Genomic DNA, 14,416 nt, shown 5'->3' with positions numbered 1-14,416 from the left:
TGCAGATTGAGCCCTGTAGCACTACAATGCTTCATACTATTTCTTTCAGACTGATGGCTCCGTTGGTGTTTGGGCAGATAAAGAGCAGGAGGAGAACACAAATGCCTTACAAAACAGTGTACTGGTATGTGTCATTCTTTGCTTATACACAATAAAAAAGATGCATTCAAGAATAACTGATTTGTCTGTGAACAGGTTTCCTTGTTTGTCCATTTCCAACACCCCATTCCTTGGGCATCAGATTTGGTTTAGAAAGGGAGACATAATGAATCAAATGCACTGGGGCTAAAATGAGAAGCCTGCACAGAGGGTGACGCTATGAAAAGGCTATAGAGTCATTAAAATAAAGAGTCTGTCCCCTCAGGAGCATGGCTCTGCTCAGTCCATTTTATGGAAATTTGAAAAAGAATTCATAAGATATCTCATTTGCAGAAGAAGCAGAAGAGGAACATGTGATCTTCCACAGTGTCAGCACTGGAATTACAGGAACGTAAAACACAGTATCAGGGTACATCAACCTGATGCTTGGTCATCCTCGTATATCAGAATGATAATAGATGCAGCCAGACCTGTTTCACCAGGGCTGACACAGCCCTCTCGAATATGTCTGCCTATTGAAAGGATCAGTGTAGATTTTCTGATCATATTCTCAGAAAACAAAGAAAATAAGTTTAACAGCCACAGATAGTGCCAAATCAACCAGGACTGAAACCTTTAGTATCTCATACTGATTCATGTGGAATTCACGTATACTGTTACCTTTTTCTCATTGGCAGGACGAGATGCGGGCTTCAGCTGAATCGCCTCCACCCTTCAGAGCTGTACCTCTGCAGGCTCAGAGCAGGCTTTCCAGAGAGAAGGAGCTCAACCGGAAGCCCGCAGCACGGCTGGTGCAGCCTGGCTCCAGCCTGCTCTTCACCAGCCCCACTCGGCTGCTCCACGACTGCCTCCACAAGTCGCTCAAATCCCTCCCCACCATCAACCCGCCCTCACCAGCCTCTGTTCACCACACTTGCACTGGTGCTACCCTCCATACTTCCCTCAATGCGCTCCATCACACCTGCCAGAGTTCCCTCCAGCTCTCCAACTCTGAACAGCCCAACCACCCCCATTATGCTCATCACTTCCACCACCAAGCTGCTCACCACAGTCGGCCCAGTTCTGGACACCACACCTGCCCTGGTTTCCTGCACCACCGGGACTCGTCCAGCTCTGCTAAGCCAGAGGCATTTATCAAGCTCTCTTCCAGATCCAGCTCCTATGAGAAATCCTCCATCTTGTCGAAGTCTGCAGGCTCTTCCAAGGCGGCATCTCCCATGCCATCCCCTTATCCATCGCCTCATCCCTCCCCATGTGCCTCCCCCTGCCCCACTCTCATCACACCTGCTGCTCCACCCTGTAGTCCTGACCGACCCTGCTCACCTGCTCTTACCCAGAAAGTCATCATAACAGACATGAACCGGCTGTCTGCAGACTCAAGACCACAGCAACGAGGTACCAATGTTTGGCTGTTTGAATGCGTATTTTTTATGTTATAATAATTTGTCACCAATACCGACAACACCATTGCCAATAGGAAATAAATTTGCTTTTTAGTGAGTTATTGATTTACTTCTGGTGTGAACTTTCAAATAAAAGCTAATATTTTCAGTCAATCAAATAATAATAGCCTCTACGGCCCCAAAAAATATGTGTTCTTAACTATATCTGATAGCATTACAACAGCATTAACTCCAGAGTTTCTCTTTGTAATCAGTAGCATGTTTTTTATTTGTATTAACTATTAATTATTTTATTTTTTAACAAATTGATTCCTAAAACCTATTTTTCCTTCTTTAAATAGTTTTGTAGCTACTTTAAGCTCCAGTTAATAAGGTTAGGGTTAGCACTAATTTGAACTTTCAATTAAAATAAACTTTGAATAGCCACATCAGGACAGAAAAAACAAACAAATGTTATCAGTCTTTGAATTTTTCTGTGTAACTCAGCTGTATTAGCAAAAATTCTCAAGCATGGCAGTAAATCATCATCAGAGTATATGATGATACCAACTTAGAAAATACATTTTATGATTTTCCATCACATAGCATCCTAGTTAGCTGCTTGTTAGATTATGTGCTAACCGACAGACCACTGCTCTGAGTGAGAGAGTGAGAACAGAACCGTGTATGGACTAAGAAAAGACATAAGACGGCACAGCGAAAGGCAAGAAGGAAAGAGAACAGATACAGTTTTGAATTAAACATGTAAAATAACTTAAGACCCCATAACCCTAACCCCTTATAGAAAGTGATAAGTTATTAATTTATTTGTACCAAAGAAATCTAAAAGTCCAGTGATGTGTGACTACTTGTACTGTATGTTGCACAGCATTAAGTACGGACGTAACGATATACCAAATTCCCCCATAAATGCTGTGATACCGACATGGGACTGTGACGACATCGACCAACCTACGTGGTTATTTGGCTCATAACGTTCATGGATCTAACAAGGGAAAGCCATATGAATGCATTCTACAACCTCTCATTGACGTTGTATTGTTCTGTTTGAACAGCAGAGGGCGCAGTCATACTGCTCAAGAAGACAGACTTGTTCTTGTGAGACCTGCCCTACTTCACCTCTGATTGGTTGGTTTTGTTGGTTTCATTCTCAACAGCCCCATTCAAAATGCCTTTCTAAGGCGGGGATCTTTTGTGATATTCAGTGTCACCGTCTGTGTGAAAGTTACAGGGGGACATTGTTATGAGCCTGGTTTTGTGATTCTGTTATTTCCTGTTTTATTTTGAAATTGTGCCCTCATGTGTTGTGTGTTCTTTTTTAGGTCCTCCCATTGTGTGATTTCTTGTCCTTTATTTGTGTTTACCTGTGTCTTGTTCGTCTATCAGCACTGTGTGTATTCAGTCTCTGTGCTCCCTGATGTCATTGTCAGTTCGTTCCTGTGTTCTGCTGTGTTCCCCTGTGTTTCACCTGCGCCTGTTCCCTCCAGTCTTTTCCAGCATCTCCCTGTTTTACCCCATGCCATGTTTCTAGTTTTTTTGTTCCTCTTGTTTTTACTCAGTTGTACTTTCTTCTTCTTAGTTGGTACTTTGTCTTAGCGTTTGTTTGCTACTTTTCTGTTTTTTAGTATTCTATCCAACCTGGTTTTGGATTATATTAGTTTCTCATTTTCAGTTCTTAATCCTGCCTGCCTCCAGTGTGTTTCTGCTTTTGGGTTTCATAAACTGTGACAGACAGTTTGGTTCTGCCTCTGATCCATCACCGGAGGTTTTTAACAGAGCCGCAACAGAGGAAAGGCGTCGTCTGTGAATGGAAAAACTGGCAGCGCAGGACAGGAGTGTGTCGGTCTGATGGATTTCAGTCTGACAACAGATCTTTCACTCATCAACTAAAAGATAAATGTCCTACGCTTCAAACCAAAAAAGCAGCGTTACAGGACCAAACAACAGTAATGTGGTAGCAGGAAGTGTTTTCACCATCTTCCATGAGGAAAACAATTCTGTGTTTATACATGGAAAAGCCTCTGTCTTCCTGTCTGTCCTACTAACTCTTTGTCACATTTCTGCAATAGCATCTGTCCCTGGCAGCAGAGCCAGGTGCCTCCCACAGTTAAATGGTGGTGATTAAGTGATGTGATTTGGTCTCCCTCCACTATTGTGTTGTTGTAGTTACTGTCTCTGTCAACTCCTGACTGAGACTTCAGCAACCTTCCCCTGGAAAAAAAATCCCCCCTCGCGAGTGAGAGCAAGACAGGGTACGCTGTTTACTGATGGAGATTATGTAATTATGTCATTTAGAGCAAAAAACATTGAAAATACAAAAACAAAAACAATCTTTGTCACTTTCCAGAATTTATGGTGGGTCGGGATCTCAATCACAACACATTATGAGTAAAAAGTAAAAAAAAAAGTTTAAAAAAAAATACATAAATACTGTACACATCACATTTATCATGGAAGGATGTTGCACAAATCTTTTTTTTTTCTTATTTTTTAAATATAGTGATGAATATCGTAACCATGGGTTTTTGGTATTGTTACATCCCTAGCAGTGAGTATGCCGTATATTGGAATGTATTGTGTAATTGAACATAATCCTGAGGTTAATACAGAGATCCATAGAGTTCATACTAAAATATGATGAAATCATAACTGGTCGCTTTATGTAACACAATGTAGTTGAAACATTATGTTGGTTGCTCTTGTGAAATGGGAAACACTTTGTTATTCTTGGAGTGTCTGTCTGGATTGTTTATGATAAAATAATACTGAAATGTGATTAAATGTTTATTTAGAATAGATTTTAGATTTCTGGAATAAAGGTTCGCTCTGCAGCTGATGTAAATGAAGGCCACTCTCCAAGAACAGACAACAACCCTGGTGCTGCATGTGTTGCCTCTGGATACTCTGACATTATAATGTCCCATCCAGGGGCCACTCTGTCCCAGCTGTCAGACAGTGGCCAGACCCTGAGTGAGGACAGCGGGGTGGACATAGCCGAGGCAGGAGGCCTCAGTAAGGACGGCAGCCCCCGACCCAGCAAGAACCAGCAGGGCCATCTGGAACAGCCAGGGGCCCACGCACCTCCTCCAGGGGCCACCAGACAGGTGAGGGCTTCAGGCTGTCATGAATATGCAGTGAATAGATTCACTATGGTGCTGTCTTGTCCCAAGTCGGCTTACTGTGTATAAACATAACTACTCATCAGTTTGTGGTTCAGATCTCTGAATCACTGCTTCTGTTTCTCTCATCACCTTTATGGAATAAAATGTCTAAGAGCCAAACGAAAGCAGATACAACAATGTGATTAATCATACACTGTGCCGTTTCATAGTGATGATGCGATTGAACACATCACTGTATGACAGCAGACCAATCAAACCAACAAATGAGATAAAGAAAACAAGAGAAAAATGAAGCACATCCTGTCCCACATCTGCATACAAGAAGAAGATCATGTCATAGAAAAATCATTTTCTTAATAATAAAAACAATATTCCTGTCATTATGAAACTTTAATAAGATATTTCATGGAGAATGACCCGTACATTGAATTCAGACATCTAATTTGTCCCGTTTGCCACCAAACAGTGAAAACCTTCTTGGTCTTAATGCAGAGAAAATGAAATGGAAATGTATCAAATAAATGTAGCTGAAGAGAATGCAATTTCAGTAAAATTGGCTTTCAGTGAAAAATCATGTTCCATGAGTCACTTGGAATAATCGTGTCCCCTTCAATTAGAGCATGCAAGGAAAGAAGTAGGAAATGAATAGGAGAAATTCAATTCAAATACACTGAAGTGGATTCTAAAAGAGATGCATGGTACAGATTGTTTAAGCACCAAGGCTATAACACTCAGAACATATTTCATCAACAAACAATTGCATTATAGCACTGAGTTCAAAACATAAAAAGAAAGAAGCCTCATACACTATTAATATGTTTGTTGTGACGTCCATAACACGCTGCAGGCTACAATGCCTTCAGGATGGAGTAGAAAATGAATAGTGGCAGACATTTCTTCACACATTTAGTCTGTCCCAAGTTATCTCATTTCAACATTCAGTTCATTCAGACAAAGTAGCCTTAAATAACATTTCAATTAACAACAGTGGCTGAACACAAAAAGGCTTACATTAGTATGCATTACTAGCCAGGAATCCAAATTGGTGGATCAACACAACTCTGCATCGCAATTGGAGTACACAGATGGCCAAATTAAGTTTGGGATTAGCTTAGTTCAAACAGGTTTGTATAAAGTTTTATTCAAGCAAGGAAAAGTTTTTTCTACAAGTTCTGAATGACAACTTGCAGACAAGCTGTTGTGATAGAGAGGGTGATTGAATTGGGGATAACAGCGCTCACTTTTGGACAATTTATACTCAGTGGCATCTAAGGAGGCGCAGCTAGTTGTACACATTCAGGGTGACACAAGTAGTTCAGTGGGTACAGAAAATTAGATCAATTACTGGCGATTGTTTGTGGATCTCATACACAAAATGTTGCAATGATAACAACATAAAGTCCAGCCCCCTCTCTGACTGCTGAACCCTTTCACTTTGTGTCCCAGCAGACAGGCTCACCAGTTCCAGTTCTCAGTGCTACCCTGGTACAAGTGGTGAAAAATGCCAACACTCTTGGCATTGCTATCGAAGGGGGAGCCAACACACGGCAGCCTTTGCCACGAATAGTCACCATTCAGGTGAGACCGCGATACATTAGGGCTTGGCTAATTCATGGTTCAAAGCTATTGTTTTGATCTAATGTTCAGTGTCTTTTCTTTTGAAATTCTGAAATGTTGAAAATTATGCAGAGGAGACATTTACTCATTCACTCAGACATTCACTGGTGCAGTTAAATTTCCTTCCATGCATTTATAGAATAGACTTGTGTATCTCCCTTTAGCGCTTTTTGAAAACCAGTTACATACACGGAGAAGTTGTAAGAGTTGGCAGATGTGAAATTATATTTGCACTTGGCTACGAGGTACAGACCCTTACAAACACAAAGTGCTACAGAAATGGTACAGGCTTGTGCCCAACCATCCTTTGGGGTTTAAAGAGTTCATATTGTGCTAATTTTCAGGTTCATACTTTGGGGTTCTAGTAGAATAGGTTTACACACTATAATTAAAAAGAAACATTATTTTTTCTCATATGTTGCATTGCTGCAGCATTCCTTCACACACTGTGTCTTGAACACTCTGTTTTAGCTACAGAGTGAGACATCTCACCTCTGTTGAAGCTTTGTTGAGAGTTGAACATGCGCATTACTCACCAGGCAGGATGTAGCCAATCAGAGGCGGAGTAGGGCAAGTCATACCTCACAAGGTAGTGTGATCTGAAATAACGCTGTTACAACAATAGTAACTGTATGTCTGCTGACTGACTGCAGTGTATATATTCTATATTCTAAGTGCTGCATCGTAGGCAACTGGACTTGTTTCAGTTTCTTGAAGACGTTTCACCTCTCATCCAAGAGGCTTCTTCAGTGTCGTAGGCCTCCTTCTCTGTCCAAAGATGGCTGTTCCAGTTTGACATAGATGGATTCTTTTACTCCTCTTTCAAACCATCTGGAAGAAGGCCCAGTTTGAGTAGTGACAGGTTTTCAGTGGTCCCCTGATTTTTTTCAAGAAACTGAAAGTCCAATGCACACACATTATGAGCCAAACATACCTCCTTGAGCAGAAATGGCTAAAGTAAAGGGTCTTTTAATTATCATTCTATATGGACTCAACCCAGCAGTGGCGGTTCTAGACCAGTTTTAATAGGGGGGCCAGGTTGGGGCCGGCTTTTTTGTTAGGGGGCACATAAATTTTTTTTTTTTGATTGATTGATTTATTTATGGATCGAAAACACAATAAAACGGTAATCCAAAAGGATGACATGCAAAAGTGTACAACTTATTTCCAGCATGGTCCTTGGTGTTACACATAAAACAACTAAAACAAGAGGCAGACAACACAGAAAACAAAGAAATAAGAAACGCAAAATAGAGTTGAAAACTATCTAAAATATCTTATTCCATAAAATCTGCTTAACCTGTCTTTTAAAAATTCCGCTAGATGATGCGAGTTGAGTAGCAGTAGGTAAGCCATTCCATACCATGATCCCAGTATAGAAGAAAGAATGTTTACCTGCATTTTTCACTTTAGGTACTATGCAGGAACGAATGCTAGCCCTGGTGTTATGCTTATGCTGTGTGTGGACCATGTTTATGTTGGCATTTAAGTAGTTGGGGGCCTTACCATTAACAATGTTAAACATATGGTTCAACTTAAGTTGCTCAACTCTAAGATGAACAGGTAGTAGGCCAGCTTTATTAAACTCCTCCCTACCAATATGTGTACGAGGGGGTGCATTTAACAGGTACCTAATAACATTGTTTTGTAGCACTTTGAATTTGTTTTTAAGTTTCACAGTCAACCCAGAAAACCATGCAGAGCAAGCAAAATCAATGTGACATTGAATCAATGTCATAGCCAATAATTTCTTTACAGTACAATCTAAAAACCTTGTCTTACGATATAAAAACTTCAATTTACAGGCACATTTGTCCAAAATTTTGGCTGCAATGGATTCACCCGTAAGTGATTGATCCAAAGTAAGACCCAGATATGTGACATTTGATCTAGACACAATTTCAGACCCATTACACATCACTTTTAACACATTTGATTTTACCAACTTCCTTTTAGTACCAAACAAAATTGATTTGGTCTTGCCCAGATGCATAGAGAGCTTATTGACTATGAGCCACTGATTGACAGATTCAAGCTCAGCACCAAGAGTATTTTCAATGTCACTAACATTACACCCTGGGACAAGTAAAGCAGAATCATCAGCATACAACAACAATTTGCAATGAACCACAGCTGACATGTCATTAATGTACAGTAAAAATAACAGGGGCCCCAGGATCGAGCCTTGCGGCACCCCACATACTATACTCTGAGGTTCGGAAAGGGTCCCCTCAACATCGCACACCTGTGTTCTATCTGTTAAGTAAGACGAGAACCACTTGAGAGCTAAATTGCTAAAACCCATACACTGTAATTTAGAAGTTAAAATATCATGGTTCACAGTGTCGAACGCTTTTTGTAGGTCAAGAAGAAGCATGCCAACATATTTCCCCTGATCTAGATTCTGACGCACATAGTCAAAAAGATGGATGAGACAGGTGTCAGTGGAGTGTGCAGCTCTAAAACCAGACTGGAGCTCATATAATATATCATGCCTGATAAGATATTCCTCAACCTGTTCATACACAAGACGCTCAAAAATCTTTGAAATGGTTGACAGGATAGAGACTGGCCTATAATTCCCAACATCCGCTCTGCTATTTTTCTTGAAAAGAGGAACAACCCTAGCATTTTTCATGTCATTTGGGAAAACACCCTGACTTATGGACAGATTAATGACATGGGTGAGGATAGTAGATGTAACCTCAGCACTATCCCTGAGAAACCTGGGGGGGATAAGGTCCACGCCAGTGGCCTTATTTACTGACAGGGAGGAGAGGCACTCTCTTACTTACTTCTCTTTCAAATGCATCTGGGGAAACATTTTTATTTCTATAGAACGAATTAACAAATGCTTTGCCATATTTATCAGAAGCACCTGGCAATTTACTGACCAGACTGGCAGCAATGGTTGTAAAGTACTGATTAAAGTGGCAGGCAATCAGCCGCTTATCAAAACACATCTCATCATTAATTAAAAGTGCAGCATTACCAGACTTCAATTTGGTTTTAGCTGTAGATCCCATGTCATTAAGAACTTTCCATAGTTTTTTAGGCTGTTTGGCATTAGCAGAAATGGAATCAGAAAAAAAATCAGACTTTGCCAGTTGTACCTTGTAACTAACCTGGTTTCTGAGATTAACATAACTGTTATAGTCAGCTGGCAGCTTGGATTTCTTAAACTTAATGAAACATCTATTACGCTGTCTGATCAGATCAACGATTTCCGAATTCATCCAGCATGCACTTCTATGCTTGATTCTAGTTTCCCTCATTGGTGCAACTTCTTCAAGAACAGCAATGAAACTCTGCTTGAACAAATCCCAGGCCTCATCAACATCAATACATTCAAGCACATCAGACCAATCCTTATCATATAACCTTTGATTGAACACCTCCACAGAGTACTGCTTTGTACACCTGTATTTGATGGAACAATGCTCATTTATAGGTTGAGGTCTAATTTTCTTGCGTGTGCAAAAAACAGCATTATGGTCACTAAAAGCCACATCCAACACACCTGATTGACATATCATTCCACAGTCAGATACTAAAATTAAATCGAGGAGGGACTGGCTATTCATAGACAACCTAGTAGGCTCAGAAATCAATTGCTGTAGACCAGACACCTTGCATAAATATGAGAAAGACTCCTTCAGGCTACTTCGTGGCAGTAACAGATTTGTATTAAAATCACCCATAATAATACACTCTTTCTCTAGACAGATGTTGCTTTTACAGCACACGGATTCAAGGAGTTCATAAAAGTCAGTTTGTTTCGGTGGGCGGTAACATACCCCGACAATGATGGGCTTAGTCCTGGGCAGTATTATCTCCACCCAAGCAGACTCCAGACCATCCACCTGTAGATCGTGGTGCGGGTTGAAAGTTATATCACTCCTTATAAAGAGACACACTCCTCCTCCGTGTCTGTTGCGATCGCGTCGGTAGATGCAATATCCTGGAAGACCAACTTCCCCGTCTTGAATTGAGTTGTCTAGCCACGTCTCCGACACAGCTATCACGGCAGCCTTGGAGGTAATCGCTAGGTGCCCGATTTCATCCAGTTTAGGAAGAAGACTCCTAGTATTGACATGAATGAAGTGCGTCCCTTTCCCACTCAAAGGTCCGAGCGGATCACAGTCTCTCACATCCAAACCATCCTCATCATATGTTCTCCCTTGGAAGGAGTCCTCCATGACATCTGCGCTGCACATTTCCCGCATACAACACCTGTTACAAACCAGCGGGATATCTGCCTTATTTCTTACTGCTCGGTCATAAGATTTCGGGGCAATATTCCCGCACCTTATATGAACAAAAGCGTCACAGTTGTCACAAGCAACTGCTTTGGCATTTGCTCGTAACACCTTCCCACAGTTAGGGCAGTAGCCGCTCATGCTTGTGAGATTAATTTGCCGGCATTTCGCTGTTTGCAAGACTGTAGGGCCTGGGCACTGATGGATATCTCCCGAAAGCAGTAGGCACATTGATAATATTTCGCCAAACACATCGGCTAGCTGGGTTCCTCCTGAGCGTGTATGGAAAGCGGCTTTGGACTGCGAGGTAATCAAGGCAACACTGCCATATCCACACAGCTTCTCAGCCTTTACTGATAGACGCCATATTTTGTCCAAACGCTCAGTTTTTAGCTGCGTAAGCGTATCGTATTCCACGCAATCAACGGAATTAAAACGGATGCCTAAAATACTTAAAGACACGGAATAAACTGCTACTGCTACCAGAGCTCCAAACACACCTGGCACACCTGACGCGCCTGACGCCATGCTGCCTGTGAAACTGTCAGAGAGCCAGGAGCACTGTTCCAGATACCAACTTGGCAGGTTGCTGCGCGTGTACATCCGCTTCTGTGGTTAAGGATTGAACAACCCGGAAAAAAAGATAAATCCCTCATTCTGACAAAACAGTGTTTACAATTTCAGCATTTTTGATTGGGTAGTAAACTGCTGAGACACTTTATATCTGCCTTTCCCCTCAAAACAAAATCATTGCAAGAAATCTGTCATTGTATTATTGATGCAGACTCCCTGTCGGGGGGGCCACAGGGGGGTCCAGACTCAGAGTTACGGGGGCACTGGCCCCTGTTGGCCCCCCCCTAGAACCGCCCCTGAAACCCAGTAACTTATCCACACAGAGGATGCTCTGAGCACTCTGAAACTGGAACTTTGAATTTTTGAACAACCATTTTAGACTGGATTTAGGATCACACTTAGATTTGTATAATTTACTCATGTTTGTGTAGTGAACTATGTCATATGTGTGTTCCATCCGTGTTAAGACCTGAGGTGGATGGGGAAACAAGTTATGAACTATGAGCTTGTCAGTCTGTTCATTCTTCTGCCTCACTAGTTGTTTGGAAAGACTGCTTAAGTTTCAGCCCACACTTGCAAAAGACTGGCACACTTGTGTCAACGAGCATTGTTCGCATTGACTCTAGTAAAGTTTGAACAGACTTTTTGTTGCATTGTCATCAGATCCGGTCTACATGTGTGTCTGTGTGCAGGATGAGAGAGCTGCCCCGCCCCTCTCACAGCGCTCTGATGACAGGCATGAGAGGGAGAGACATCTCTCTTCTGAGTTTAGAGTAATGAAAAACACATCAGCACTCTAGAAAAATAAAATACAGAATAAATTATGCTTGTGGATCAGCATCTCCTCACATTCTCCCCTCATTTCCATCACTGGTGGTTATCAGCATTTCCTCTGTAAACATTGAATATTAGTGGCACCTTCAAAGGTCACTAAACAATGATATGAATACCCATCCTTGGTTAGAAGCTTGCTGAAATAGTGACTTTTTTCAGGGCTCATTTGTGACCTACTGTAGCTGGCAAGCTACTATCTTCTGTCCATCTCATCTCAAAGAATAGAAGAACAATTGACTAAAAATATCATGAAAACTATTAGAATAAAAATAAGCATACTATATACAGTAACTGTCCTTGTGTGTATGTGAATCAGCTGATATGAGGAAGGAGAAAAGATGGAGATAGAGGAATGAGAATGGATGAGTAACAACAGGAACGTAGCAGAATTGGATTGAATTTAGCTAGGCTTCATCTCAATCAGGAGAGACTACAAAAGAGTACAACTATTTTATGAAAAGTCTTTGGTGATTAGACACCCCATATAAATGTACTTAAGTTGCCAAAAAAATCTCTGAAGATGCTTATGATGTTCACTCTTTGTAACTTTGTGTGGCCATTGATGCTGGTGCTGGTTAACTACACTTTTTTTGCAAGGAGGCTCTACTGCATAGAAAGTGGGCAATCTTACATATATGCATATTTCCTCATTTAAATACACGAAAACAGCACTAGAGAACCATAATGTCATTTGCTTGATGGTGCAGTTAGGACTGCTGGTCACCCTTCATGGAAAATCACAAAGTTTCTTTTTGTTTTACTTGTGCAAGTTTCATGGCAGCAAATGCAGTGCAGTGCTTTTGTGTCTTGATTGTTTATCATTCACACACATATGCCCACCAACTCAGTTTAAGCCACTGTGGGGAAGCCAAGTAAAGTTCTAAACTTATTCTATCTGTTTATCAGTTTTGAATGAAGATAAGCAGAATAAATATCATGCAGGCCCTCGCCGGCCACGTACGTCGGGCTGTGGTGCTGTCGGAGGGCACACACATAGATGTCCTCATGTGCACACGTTTACTGTATGTGGTCTGAATGGATGAATAACACTGCCTGTGTCCACTATGTGGCCCTAGAGATCACCCATCAATTATATGTCATGTTGTAGTGTATGATGTGGAGAGAACCTGTAAATGTCATGTAAATCAGATAATGTTTGTTTGCACTGTTAATGGGTGAGAGTAAGATAACGCTTCAGTTGCCTTCTTTCAAAAATATATGCATGTTTTATGTGTGTGTGCTGTCCTCGGTACATGTTCTGTATATAACTTGACAATGAGATAAACGCCTTCTTAACATCACAATTCTGAAGACAGTTGTCCTCTTGTCAATAGGTTTAATGACGTTGTGGAAGGGTGTGAAACTAAAACGTACAAAAAGGCTCAATCAGCACTATGCTTGTACAATTACACTATGACAATGGAATCACTTTGCTTTTTACTGTTACAGGTTTTATTAATTCACATATAATTTATGAATATTTTAACTCCATATATAATATATTGTATGTCATTTTAACATGTAACTCTTTCATGTATGTATAATCATGGTTACAGTCAGTGGCGTGCACAGACTTTTTGAAGGGCAGGGGCGAAAAAAAGGGTACTTTATCGCGCGTTTTGACTCCCAAGAGGGCAGTTTATCATGTTTTAACCAGCCAAGGGGGCAGTTTAGTGTGTTTTGCCAACCAAGAGGGCACTTTAGCGCGTGTTTTGGCTCCCAAGAGGGCAGTTTATCATGTTTTAACCAGCCAAGGGGGCAGTTTAGTGTGTTTTGACAACCAAGAGGGCACTTTGGCACGCTTTTTTGGCTCTCAGGAGGGCACTTAAGTGTGCGTTTTGGCTCTCAGGAGGGCACTTTAGCGCGCGTTTTGGCTCTCAGGAGGGCACTTTAGCGTGCGTTTTTCAACAATTGGGCCACGAAGGGGGGGCGACTGCCCCCCTGCCCCCCCCTTGTGCACATCACTGGTTACAGTAACTGTAACCATGTAACAGTAGATTACAGTAGATAACTAGCATCAAACTTCACAAAAAGTAAAAATGTCTCCAAAATTATTATGTGCGATTGTTGATAATGATAAAACAAATCAATACATACCCAACATGCTACCAAAGGCATAAGATGTATGCCGATGTCACTGGATTAACTCAGGCCCAATAAAAACAACAGTGCTCAGAGCCATGCTCACTTACTTCTTGATGACTAGTTACATGACACAACTTCCTGATAGTGTCATCCTGTAATTCTTAACTTTGCTGTAACAGAACACTCCCCACCTGGCCACTCAACAAGTCCATAACACTTTATCTATCTAAGCATCTGGAGGGAGAAGAAGCACCATCTCCGTAACAGGCCTTAGACAGAGTGTAGTCCCTGTTATTAAATCTGTAGGAGGAGTTTTTTTTTTTTTTGGCGGCAAAATGTCAGCTGTGAAAATAGCAGACCTCCTGTTGGACTGAGGGTATGGGTCCAACAGGGTTTTTTGTGCATCTAGTCATGATACATATGT

General features: G+C 41.3%; 1 protein-coding gene across 1 annotated transcript in view; it reads left to right on the top strand.

Moving 5' to 3' along the window:
• whrnb (whirlin b) overlaps positions 1-14,416 on the top strand; it is a 181,355-nt gene that overhangs the window by 144,515 nt on the left and 22,424 nt on the right. The window contains exons 8-11 of the mRNA XM_030417250.1: positions 50-124; positions 777-1,494; positions 4,431-4,606; positions 6,074-6,202. Of these exons, the coding sequence (XP_030273110.1) occupies positions 50-124; positions 777-1,494; positions 4,431-4,606; positions 6,074-6,202 (1,098 nt within the window). The remainder of the gene's footprint in view (positions 1-49; positions 125-776; positions 1,495-4,430; positions 4,607-6,073; positions 6,203-14,416) is intronic.

Source organism: Sparus aurata, chromosome 5 (assembly GCF_900880675.1).
Source record: "Sparus aurata chromosome 5, fSpaAur1.1, whole genome shotgun sequence".
Classification (NCBI taxonomy): domain Eukaryota; kingdom Metazoa; phylum Chordata; class Actinopteri; order Spariformes; family Sparidae; genus Sparus; species Sparus aurata.
Note: the sequence above shows the minus strand (reverse complement) of the source record. Positions and strands in the feature narration are given on the sequence as shown.